The 12,695-nt window shown below is 44.0% G+C and overlaps 1 protein-coding gene across 1 annotated transcript in view; it reads right to left on the reverse strand.

The window, feature by feature from the left end:
* DNAJC2 (DnaJ heat shock protein family (Hsp40) member C2) overlaps positions 1-12,695 on the reverse strand; it is a 116,686-nt gene that overhangs the window by 83,670 nt on the left and 20,321 nt on the right. Inside the window, exons 8-9 of the mRNA XM_063927003.1 lie at positions 6,247-6,338; positions 5,867-5,988 (exon numbers count right to left, since the gene is read on the reverse strand). Of these exons, the coding sequence (XP_063783073.1) occupies positions 5,867-5,988; positions 6,247-6,338 (214 nt within the window). The remainder of the gene's footprint in view (positions 1-5,866; positions 5,989-6,246; positions 6,339-12,695) is intronic.

A 12,695-nucleotide genomic window follows, 5' to 3' on the forward strand; every position in this document is an offset into this window, starting at 1 on the left:
TCTGGGGCTATGAACACCGAGCGTCCTCGGTGAAGTCCACTATAGCCCACTAACTAATTGAACAAGGAGAGGGAGTGAACTAAATTGCTCTAACAGAGGCTGCTACTGTATATTTACCGGCGTCTTTATAGTAGTTGACCAGAATATTCATGTGATCTCCCGAGGGCTAGAGGAAGTCCTTTGATGCCCACTTGGATGAAAGCGTGTAATAACCGGTAATTCCAGTCGAAGGTGCTGCTATTAATTGAGTGCGCCGTGCAATAGCGCTGGTCAGGGCCGCCGTTAATTGCAAGGAGAATCCTCTGAGGGCTGTGAGCGCCGTATCGTAGCACTGGCCGTAGCCGTCCTTAATTGCAAGGGAAATCCTCTGTTGACTGAAGCCGCCGTTTATTGCAGAGGTTCCAACAAAGAGGTAGCAGCCGCTGGAGATGTAAAATAAGGCGCTAGGCAGTAGCGTTAGCCGGAGCAGCCTCGTGTTAGTGGAGGGGATCTTCTATAGAGTAGCGGGGGGCGTCCCCGTGGATGAGCGATGCCAATGGGTTAGATTCGGTAATCGGTGATCAGAGTATAGGGGAGGCTCCTCCCCTATACTCTGATCACCGATTACCGAATCTAACCCATTGGCATCGCTCATCCACGGGGACGCCCCCCGCTACTCTATAGAAGATCCCCTCCACTAACACGAGGCTGCTCCGGCTAACGCTACTGCCTAGCGCCTTATTTTACATCTCCAGCGGCTGCTACCTCTTTGTTGGAACCTCTGCAATAAACGGCGGCTTCAGTCAACAGAGGATTTCCCTTGCAATTAAGGATGGCTACGGCCAGCGCTACGATACGGCGCTCACAGCCCTCAGAGGATTCTCCTTGCAATTAACGGCGGCCCTGACCAGCGCTATTGCACGGCGCACTCAATTAATAGCAGCACCTTCGACTGGAATTACCGGTTATTACACGCTTTCATCCAAGTGGGCATCAAAGGACTTCCTCTAGCCCTCGGGAGATCACATGAATATTCTGGTCAACTACTATAAAGACGCCGGTAAATATACAGTAGCAGCCTCTGTTAGAGCAATTTAGTTCACTCCCTCTCCTTGTTCAATTAGTTAGTGGGCTATAGTGGACTTCACCGAGGACGCTCGGTGTTCATAGCACCAGAAGAGGTAATTATATACTACTAACAATTGTCATTTCATTCACTGCTGGGACTTCTATGTTTTATTAGCTAAAGTGTGCATGTTGCCTCTGCACCTGTAGCAAGATTTGTTACTAAGATAAATTCTTGAAGCGATACAATTTTAACAAGCATGTAAGAGTAATGATACATTTATTAAACAGTGTTACAAATCTATATCTGCACTGAGTTAATACTCCATACATTGCTATAACCATCCTAATTTGTGGACACTGTTTATCAGATATATCTACGGTTTTTTCAGAGTATACACAAATTTTATAATTCTTTCATATATTGTGTACCAGTTTTTTATTGGTGTGTTATTTTAATAAATATATTTTATATATCTTGGTTGTCAGCTCTCCACAATTATGGTATACTAACAACACTGTAAGCGCAGCCAATCTTTTTTCTTTTTCTCCTGCATAAATTACCAAAGGCACATACACAGTGCTTTTTTGGCAGCGCTTTATTGTTGTTTGAACCAGTTATCAATATCTTTAGGCGCTTTAAGCAGATTTGTCCTTGTTTTTGAATAAAACCCGTCTCCCCGATGTGACGGGGGTATTGTGACATTGACTTGCTGTTGACACAGCTTTTGTATTGTAGCACATACTACCTCTCTCTCTGGAAGAGAAACTGGTAAGGCCGATTTGAAAAATGGGTGCGGAGGCACGTCTTGGAATTCCAGCTTGTATCCTTGGGTCACAATATCCAGCACCCAAGGATCTAGGTCCGAGCGAACCCAGACCTAACTGAAGAGTTGAAGACGTGCCCCCACCGGTGCTGACTCCCGCAGCGGAGCCCCAGCGTCATGCGGTGGACATGGTTGAAGCCGGGGAGGACTTCTGTTCCTGGGAGCTTGCCCCAGCCGGGGATCTTTTACCTCTTCCCTTACCTCTGGCCGCGAGGAAGGAAGAACCACGTCCTTTCCTGAACTTATGCGACCGAAAGGACTGCATCTGGTATTGAGGTGTTCTCTTTTGCTGTGGAGGGACAAAAGGCAAAAAGGAAGACTTACCCGCAGTAGCTGTGGAAACCAGGTCCGCGAGGCCCTCACCAAACAAGACACAGCCTTTATACGGCAGAGACTCCATAGCCTTCTTAGAGTCAGCATCAGCATTTCATTGATGAATCCACAATGCCCTCCTAGCCGAGACTGCCATGGCATTGGCCCTTGATCCCAAAAGGCCAATATCCCTCGTAGCTTCCTTTAGATAGGCTGCAGCATCCCTGATATGACCCAGTGTCAAAAGAACGCTATCCCTGTCCAGGGTATCTATATCAGATGACAAGTTATCTGCCCACTTTTCAATAGCGCTACTCACCCATGCCGATGCAACGGCAGGCCTGAGCAGCGTACCTGTAGTGACATAAATGGATTTGTGTATTTTCCTGCTTACGATCCGCAGGAACCTTTAGGGCTGCCGTGTCAGGAGACGGAAGCGCCACCTTTTTGGACAGACGCGATAGAGCTTTGTGCACCGTGGGGATCGACTCCCACATTTCCCTGTCCCCAGAGGGGAACGGATATGCCATCGGAATTCTCTTGGGAACCTGTAACTTCTTGTCAGGATTTTCCCAAGCTTTTTTCAAAAAGAGCGTTCAGTTCATGAGAGGGAGGAAACGTCACCTCAGGTTTCTTTCCCTTAAACATACAGACCCTAGTATCAGGAACAGCAGGGTCTTTCGTGATATGTAATACGTCTTTTATCGCCACAATCATGTACTGAATGCTCTTAGCCAGTTTAGGATTCAATCTGGCATCACTATAGTCGACACTGGAATCAGAGTCCGTGTCGGTATCTGTATCCGTTATCTGGGTAAATGAACGCTTCTGTGACCCCGAGGGGGTCTGAACTTGTGATAATGCATCCTCCATGGATTTTCTCCATGTCTGGTTCTGAGACTCAGATTTATCTAATCTCTTATTCAATCGAGCCACATTTGCATTCAAAACACTCAAAACATTTACTCAATCTGCCGTCGGCGGTGCCGACACGGCCACTCCCACAGTCTTTTCTGACCCCACTCCAGCCTCCTCCTGGGAAGAGCACTCAGCCTCAGACATGTCGACACACGCGTACCGACACCCACAACCACACTGGGGCTATAGGGGACAGACCCACAGCAAAGCCTGTTAGAGAAACACAGAGGGAGTTTTGCCAGCTCACAACCCAGCGCCTATCCCGGTACTGAAAACGATTAAAATAATGCCTCAGACCTGTTCGCGCTTTTATACTAATAAAACAGCACCAAATTACTGTGTCGTCCCCCCCCTTTTTGCACCCTGTTACTTGTACAGCAGTGTAGGTGGTCAGGAGCAGCGTCTCTGCAGTTCTGTGAAGAGAAAATGGCGCTGATTAGAGATGTGAGGGCTAAGCCACGCCCCCTTAATGGCACGCTTCAGCCCAGCTATTTTTCAAATCTTTATACTGGCGGGGGTCTGGTTTTAGTGCCCAGGCACTGTAAGCCTCTTTTGCCAGTCTATTTATTAAGGTTTATGCTGCCCAGGGTGCCCCCCCCCCTGCGCCCTGCACCCTGTAGTGCCGCTGTGTGTGTGTGTGGGAGCATGGCGCGGAGCATGGCACAGAGCACGGCCGCTGCGCGGTACCTCAAAGCCGTCACTGAAGTCTTCTGCTCTTCTTCTACTCACCCGTCTTCTGACTTCTGGCTCTGCAAGGGGGGTGACGGCGCGGCTCCGGGAACGAGCATGTAGGCGTATCTAGCGATCAGACCCTCTGGAGCTAATGGTGTCCAGTAGCCTAAGAAGCAGAGCCTTGAAACTCACAGAAGTAGGCCTGCTTCTCTCCCCTCAGTCCCACGAGGCAGGGAGCCTGTTGCCAGCAGGTCTCCCTGAAAATAAAAAACCTAACATAAAGTCTTTTTCTGAGAAACTCTGGAGAGCTCCTCAATGTGCATCCAGTCTCACTGGGCACAGAATGTAACTGGAGTCTGGAGGAGGGGCATAGAGGGAGGAGCCAGTTCACATCCCTTTTAAAGTCTTAAAGTGCCCATGTCTCCTGCGGATCCCGTCTATACCCCATGGTTCTTGAAGCATCCCCAGCATCCTCTAGGACGTATGAGAAAGCTTTGTAGGTGAGGGTGAAGAGTTTCAACTGGATACTGTAAACGATAAGTGTCCAATGGAGAGATAGGCAGAGAGGAGACGCAAACAGTGGTGTGAGAGATCAGTCTAGCAGCAGCATTAAGGAAAGATTGAAGAGGAGATAGGCAGTTAAAGAGAAGACCATAGAGAATAAGATTGCAGTAGTAGAGAAAAGAGAGGATGATGAGGGAATATATACTTTTTTCTTAGTACTGAGAAAGAGGCAAATTCTGGCAAAGTCCTAACGATGGAACGGACAGGAGTTGACTAAATACAGGGAGTGAATGAGAAAGCGAAGTGAAGTGTGACGTCCAGCAAGTGGTATTACATTCCCTTCCCCCCATCCCCTTGATACAGGGAATGGAATGTAGCCCTATCACCATCCACACCACTTAGTCCCGGTATAGTTTTTTTGCTCGCCGCCTGCCAATCCCCATAGCAGGGATGAAGGACTGTTTGGCAAGTATGAGGACATATGTATAAGAGAGAATACAATTAAAGTGAAAAAGGTCAACAAGAGAAATACCCCTTTTTTTTTAGTCATAAAATATTGTTTAGTCCTAAGGTTCGAAAACATCCATCTGAACATGACTATACAGAAATCCAGACAGAAGGGTACAGATATAACACAAGGACTGAGGGGCTAATTCAGTAAAGAACGCATTTCCCCGATTTTCTGAGTCATGCGCACACACAGGACCCATTCTGCGAACAGGTCCTGTGTAAGCTTACTCAGACTGCCGTCACAGAAGAACATAGTGACCGATTGTGGCGATGTTCATCTGAGATGTAATCGCATTGCAAATGCAGGGAGGGGGTGGTATGCACCTCCTCTTGCATTTGCATTGCTAAGGACTGCAATTTCAAAGCTGATGCAAGCAACTTTGCATTTGCAATCCTTAGTGAATCACCCCGAGTCTGCATATAGACACTGACATTTAAACAGTGTGGTGCTTGGCAAGGAGTATAATATTTCACTATGAAGTGCATTCTAGTTAATTTTTTCAATTTTGGGAAGATACCCTTTCACGCAATAAAAACCCTACATAGCTCGCCATATTGCACCTGAAAAATAGCCCAATCCACAGTAGACTTGCCAATTAAATGCCTAAGTAGATTCCTCAAATGCATTGTTCTTTATCAGTGTTTAGGATCTTCATGCTTTTACTGCTAGCTTTTGCTTTTAAGGGGGGTACACACGGAGCGATGTTCAGCTAATTTCTAAGCAATCCGACTATAGATTGCTTAGAAATTAGCTGAACATTGCTCCCTGTGTAGGGGTGCCGGCGACAGCGATGTGCGGTCCCGCGCGTCGCTATCGCCGGTGCTAGATTGGCCTGCATGCAGGCACAATCTAGCAGGTCACTCATTTCAGCGGTGACCCGTGTCCCCCGCCCCCCGGCTCAGCACATCGCGCTGTGCTGAGCGGGGGGAGAGATGTGTGCACAGACTGCTCTGCACACATCTCTGGGGAAATCTCCCCGTCAGTACGGCCCTTTGTTTATATAATGGTAAATGTGTATCATGAACAAACGCATTGCTTAGCTGGATAGATGATTTCACCTTATAGGCTGCACACACACCTTTTCTTTCTCCTCCTGTTCTTTTCTCCTAGCGTCCACTTTGGCTTTCTTTTCTGCTTCTTTCCTCGCTTTCTCTTCCTCTTTGAATTTCTTTATTCTAGGGTCACTGCTATATGCATTGTCTAGAACAGAAGAGTTGCAGATGTAGAGCCTGTACAGCTGGGAAAGGATATATAGTCTCATGTGTGATATGGGCTTCTAAACTAGTTTATTTATTAAGTTTGCTGGACAACAAGGAACACAGTAGACTGCAGTCTACATGTATCCCCATACAGTTTCAATGCACTAAGTAATAGAAAGAAGAAAAAATAAACATGTAAAAGATACAACTGTGTACAAGTAGTATTTTATGTCAATGATATGAGAAAATATTGACATACCAACTAATGTTCTTATCCTATTCATCTCTTCTTTTTTCCTTTGTGCTCGCGCAGCTCTGTTCTGTTTTTCAATCCACCTCCTTTCATCACGGCTGACAACAGAAACACGTAATTATTATTTATTACAAATTATTTATATAGTGAGCACATATTCCGCAGCGCTATACAGAGAATATTCGGCCATTCACATCAATCTCTGTCCCAGTGGAGCAACAGTCTAACTTCCCTACCACATGTACACACACATTCATGCTAGGGTTCATTTTTGTTGGGAGCCAATTAACCTATCAGTATATTTTTGGATTGAAAGAGGAAACCGGAGTACCCAGAGGAAACCCACGCAAGTACGAGGAGAATATACAGACTCCACACAGTAAGGGCCATGGTGAGAATCAAACCCATGACATCAGTGCTGTGAAGTAGTAATGCTAACCATTACACCATCCATACGGGTGTAGTATGGTATGCCGGCGGCCGGGCTCCCGGCGACCAGCATACCGGCGCCGGGAGCCCGACTGCCGGCATACCGATAGTGTGGCGAGCGCAAAGGAGCCCCTTGCGGGCGCGCCACGCTATTTTATTCTCCCTCCAGGGGGGGTCGTGGACCCCCACGAGGGAGAATAGCTGTCGGTATGCCGGGTGTCGGGATCCCGGCGCCGGTATACTGTGTGCCGGGATCCCGACATTCGGCATACTGAAGACCACCCCATCCATACTGCCCTTGTAATACAATTTATTGTTTAAACTAAACTTAAAAAACAAGCTTACCATAAGTATGCATGCTTTAAACTATTCAGGCCACTAGCCTAACAAGTTGTAAAGGTTTTGTGAATAGCTACCGTAATTAACCACTTGCCTGTCACGGTCGCTTTAGATGGCTTGGCATCAGATGCAACCAGGCCAAACTAGCCTTTCCATGAAATGGCCGCATATAATGCAACAATGCCAGAAACAATGCCAGAAATGCCCACAGATGGCTGCACAAATGTAATTTTCCAGCATGCGCCCAACTCACTAGGCATGCCCAACCCTCTGTTCCCTGCTTCAACCCAGGCCACAGTGAAGGGTGATCCTAGCAGGATTGCCTTGCCGCAGGAAGATGAGCTCAGAACAGACACGGAAAGCTCTTCAAGGCCACACAGAGTGTGATCGAAAAATTCTGCAGCAGTCGAGTCCCCTCCCCCTGCTGTTGTTTTCTCTTGCTTGTTTTTATTAACTGTACATAACCATTCTTACCAAATATGTCCTCACAATCGATTTTTTTAATTTATGAAATTACGTTAGTAGCAGCTACATAAACTTGATTCAGTATAATTTTATTAACAAATCTGCACTAAATTGAATATATAAATACACACAGAGAGAGAGAGAGAGAGAGGGAGATGCACGCACAGTTTAAATAGCTAATATTTACAAAACATTTAAAAAAAAAACACCAGCTTTTGGGGTAATTTCTGGAAAATAAATAATTCTGGTATTTTGAATGAAAATTAATTAGATTCCTTTTGCCTCGTTGTATTTATTAACTAGTGGATAGAAGCTATATAGGAATCATTCATCCCTATTTCCAGACAGTAAATAGCCTTTAAATCCGACATTCCCAACCTTGGTCTTCAAGGCACGCTAACAGTCCAGGTTTTAGTCATATCCATGCTTGAGCACAAGTGACTTAATTAGTAAATCATTTGTTTTGATTTAACAATAAAACCTTGACTGTTAGTGCCTTGAGAACAGAGGTTGAAAATGCCTACTCTAAATGGTAACGATATTAAATAGCTTTTAAAGCTTAAGTCCATTTATATTAAGTGGACTTTTCCTGATATTATCCCCTTTTGGGCGATGGTCTAATCGCTGATCAGCTCGGTGACCACCCTCAGTCCCTCACTCACTCAGGCCAACATACTCTTGTACTCGTGTGCCCCAGTCTGCCAGATGCCTAAATCTGTTAATAAATGGATTCTTTGCTAGTGCAGCTCAATATCAATTGGCCAAGCCTGGAAACATTGTAATCCATTGGCTCATTTGTTTATAAAAATGGAATATATTACCAGCCTTTAGAACACCACAGTGGTTAAGTTTAATGCGGTTTGATCCCCTTGGTAAGCGTTCCATAACACGACCCTCCCTGGCTCATTAACCCCATCCCAATAAAAATTTCCCCTCGGCGATCGTGGCCGGCAAAAAAAAATTGTGGGTCCCAGAGACCTCTCACTTTAAAAAAAATAATATAGTTATGGTAGACTTACAGTTGATAACTCTATTTTTCCTAAATCCACAGGATAACATTGTGATATGAGGTAGCGACAACAATCAAAGTTTTCGGCCTCTCAGCATGCAATGGGCACGTCCCTATATCCAAGCCTGCTGGCTCAGGCAAATTCAGTTGTTTTTCAAAGCTCAAGGCAGGAGCATCATAGAGAGCCCTAATCAGGAGTGAAGAACACACATACACATCCTTCCATACAAGTAGGAAGAGGTTAGTAAGTGAAAGGATCCTCAAATCAGGTGCGTCAGGGTGGGATCCCTGCGGATCCTGTGGACTTAGGAGAAAGAGTTATCAATGGTAAGTCTACCATAACAATTATTTCTCCTGCAGGGTAAACAGGTTATCCACAGGATAACATTGGGATGTCCCAAAGCAATTTAGTGGTGGGGACGCTCCTGTTTGGACAGGAGAACCCTTCGCCAGAATTCAGCGTCCTGAGAAGCAAAGGCATAATGTCTAATGTATGTGTTAATGGAAGACCATGTGGCTGCCTTACATATCTGTTCTACTGAAGCACCACTTTGTGCTGCCCATGACGGACCTACATTACAAGTAGAGTGAGCAGTGACACTGGGGGTAATTGTTGATCGCAGCAGCAAATTTGTTAGCAAAACCATGTGCACTGCAGGTATGGCAGATATAACATTTGCAGAGTGTTAGATTTGGGTGGGTTATTTTGTTTCTGTGCGGGGTAAATACTGGCTGCTTTATTTTTACACTGCAATTTAGATTTCAGTTTGAACACACCCCACCCAAATCTAACTCTCTCTGCACATGATATATCTGCCCCACCTGCAGTGCACATGGTTTTGCCCAACTGCTAATATATTTGCTGCTGCGATCAACTCTGAATTAGGCCCATTAGCCATAACAGGGAGATCAGCTTGAGAATATGCTTCTGAAATAGTAATTCGAAGCCACCTCGCCAGTTTCTGCTTGTCAGCAGGCCATCCTCTCTTGTGAAATCCGTAGAGAACGAAAAGAGTGTGTTTTTCTGATGGCACTGGTACGATCCACGCAGATCCTTAAAGCACGGACTACGTCCAACGATGCATCTCCCGCAGAAAGGTCGGGACCGTGGAAGGCCGGGACTACAATTTCTTCGGTAAGGTAGAATTTAGACACCACCTTAGGAAGATACCCAGATTTGATTCTGAGAACCGCTCTATTTGGATAACAAAAATCAGAAAAGGAGGGCGACATAACAATGCCCCTAAATCTGAAACTCTTCTAGCTGAAGCAATAGCCAGTAGAAAGAGTACTTTAGCTGTCAACCATTTAAAATCAACTCGTTTTAGTGGTTCAAATGGGGCAACTTGAAGGGCCTTTAGGACTAAACATAAGTCCCATGGCACTGTAGGAGGAACAAGGAGGTTGACTGTGCAGCATTCCCTGGGAAAAAAAAAAAACTGTGCACATCCTGTAGGTTAGCAATTTTCTTTTGGAACCATACAGTCAATGCTGATACTTGCACTCTCAAGGAAGCCACCCATAGACCTTTGTCCATTCCTACCGTAACTGAAGGAATGCTAGGACTCTGGAAACTCTGCAAGACATAGGATCAGATTTCCGGTCACTGCACAATTGAATATAGGCTTGCCATATTCAGTGATAAATGCGAGTTGAGGAAGGTTTCCTTGCTCTGAGCATTGTTTGAATTATCTGTTGTGAGAATCCTTTTGCTTTCTGGATGGAAGTCTCAAAAGCCACGCCGTCAAAGACAGTCTATCCAGGTGCTTGTGATAGCAAGGTTCCTGAGACAGTAGATCTGGACGTTGAGGGAATAGAAATGGAGCATCCATCGACAACCTCTGTAGATCTGTGTATCAACGTCTTCTGGGTCAAGCTGGAGCTATTAGTATCACGGCGCCCCTTCCTGGTTTTGCATTTCGCATCATCCTGGGTAACAGGGCGATTGGTGATAACACATAGGTAGACAGACAATTGGTCTACATACATTTAATACACACAGATTTATCTTACAAGCTTCTTAAAACAGGACTCTGCTGCTAAGATCAATTCTATACTTTGTATCTACATGTAGATCAGGTGTTGATACTTTAGCACATTGTTGCCACAAAATTTCCTGTAACAGGTCTGTATAGAATTCCTTATCTCCCAGCTCTGGTGCTCCATAGTTTTGATGGATGTGTAAGGTTATACAAAGAATCTATGAAATGTTCGATAAGAACATGTCTGACAATAACAATGTGTCTAATAAAGATTAGGAAGATCAATATTACTCTATCCCCAGATGGATGTCTGCACATGCAGTATATACCATTAAAAGAAATACAGGTATGTTACGAAGATCGATTATCTAAAAAAAAAATGTGTGTGTGTAAGAATCTACTGTTGGTAAGTTATTATAAAAGCTCAGTTTTTATTTATTTTGATGGAATTATTGGTTTTATTATGTGTTTAAAAAAAAAAAATAATAGCTTGAGTATCAGTTTAAATTATGTGAGATAGTAATATCTACTGATTAATGATATGGAAATTTAGACTGCAGCTATAAATGATCAGTGGATATATACTTCTAAAATGCACGGTCTATGTACTGGCAAAGGGACAATAAAGATGGCCACCATACAAAGATTAACGTTTTTATACACCTATCCCTACCAATCAGGAATATACAAAGACATTAACAATTTCCGCCTCCCAGCAGTTCAAAACGAGGCTTGGACAGCAAACGAAGTGCGCAATCGCACACATTGGGTTATTGCAGCTGCTTAAAGCGAGGCTTGGACAGCAAAGGAAGTGCGCAAGTACACACACCGGGCCACTCACAGCTATCAAAGCAGATCGTAATGAGGTCGGGAGAATCCAAGAGTTGTGCATGCGCACAAACTAAACTGTTCGAGATAAAAGGAGCAAATGGGGATCATATTAAATTGACTGAGGAAGCCGCCGATACACTATATAGGCGGGAAAACGAGTCTTTTAAATAGTATCCTGAAACCTTGCTGATGAGTTACGTAGAAGTAACCTGCCTCATTACTAGGATGGTCCATTAAACCTTCAGATAAGGCTCGCTGAAAGGTTTGGAGCACCAGAGCCGGGAGATAAGGAATTGTAGACAGACCCAGAAGGAGGATGTGATAATATACATTTATTTACTAACATGACCATGTTGTGCAGCAATTGCTTTTCATAAAAAGTAGTCTGCCAAGAAACTGCTGAGAGTTTTATGTCATGATTAACACTTCAATGCCTGGCAGTAAAAAAACATCATATAATATCTGCAAAAACGACACAGCTGTTGAACTGTTTAAACAACTCTCTTTCTGGATACAGACTCTCAAATCAACAATGTGCTAAAGTATCAACACCTGATCTACATGTAGATACAAAGTATATAATTGAGCTTAGCTTCAGAGTCCTGTTTTAAGAAGCTTGTAAGAGAAATCGGTTTCTGTATTAAATGTATGTAGACAAATTGTCTGTTTAAATATGTGCCATTGGGAAATTGTCTTATGTTATATGAAAACCAGCTATAAAAGGTTTATATGGAGATACTAATTTTTTTTTATATATTTTACAGTAAACCAGTGTTAAAAATTGCATTTAAAAATAAATAAAATAAATATTTTTAATTAGTTTGCCAGCGCTATCTGTACTTTGTTTATGTGGTGTTTAGATTTGAAGGGTTGAGTTGTCCCTTTGATAGTGAAGAGCAGCAGGCAAACTATTAATTTAAATAATTATTTAAAACTCCTGAGCTTTTTTCTGATTGGCGCCAGGACTCACTTGGTATTTTTTACTGATGGTTTATCTACTGATTTGGCAGCCGGTCCTTTGGTAGCCCAATGCTTTTTAGTCTTACCAGACTTGTCAGATTGAGACTGTTTGCCATAACCCTTTCCTTTTGCTTTTCCTCGAGTCTGAAAGGGCCGAAAAGCTGTAAATCTAGGCTTGGATTTATGTGTGGAAGGAAACTTCACTTTCTTGGAGTCTGCTTCTGACTCCAAAATACTGTTTAATTGTTTTACCAAAATAATAAATCACCAGTAAAAGGCAAAGACTACAGAACCTTCTTATATTGAGTCAGCTTTCCATGTTCGTAGCCAAACCGCTCTGCGAGCTTCTACTGCTGATGCCTGAGAGGCAATTGTACCCATATCCAAGGCTGCTTCTTTCATAAAAATAGCTGTATGTTTAATATGTGCAATATGGGATT

Source organism: Pseudophryne corroboree, chromosome 6 (genome assembly GCF_028390025.1).
Source record: "Pseudophryne corroboree isolate aPseCor3 chromosome 6, aPseCor3.hap2, whole genome shotgun sequence".
Classification (NCBI taxonomy): domain Eukaryota; kingdom Metazoa; phylum Chordata; class Amphibia; order Anura; family Myobatrachidae; genus Pseudophryne; species Pseudophryne corroboree.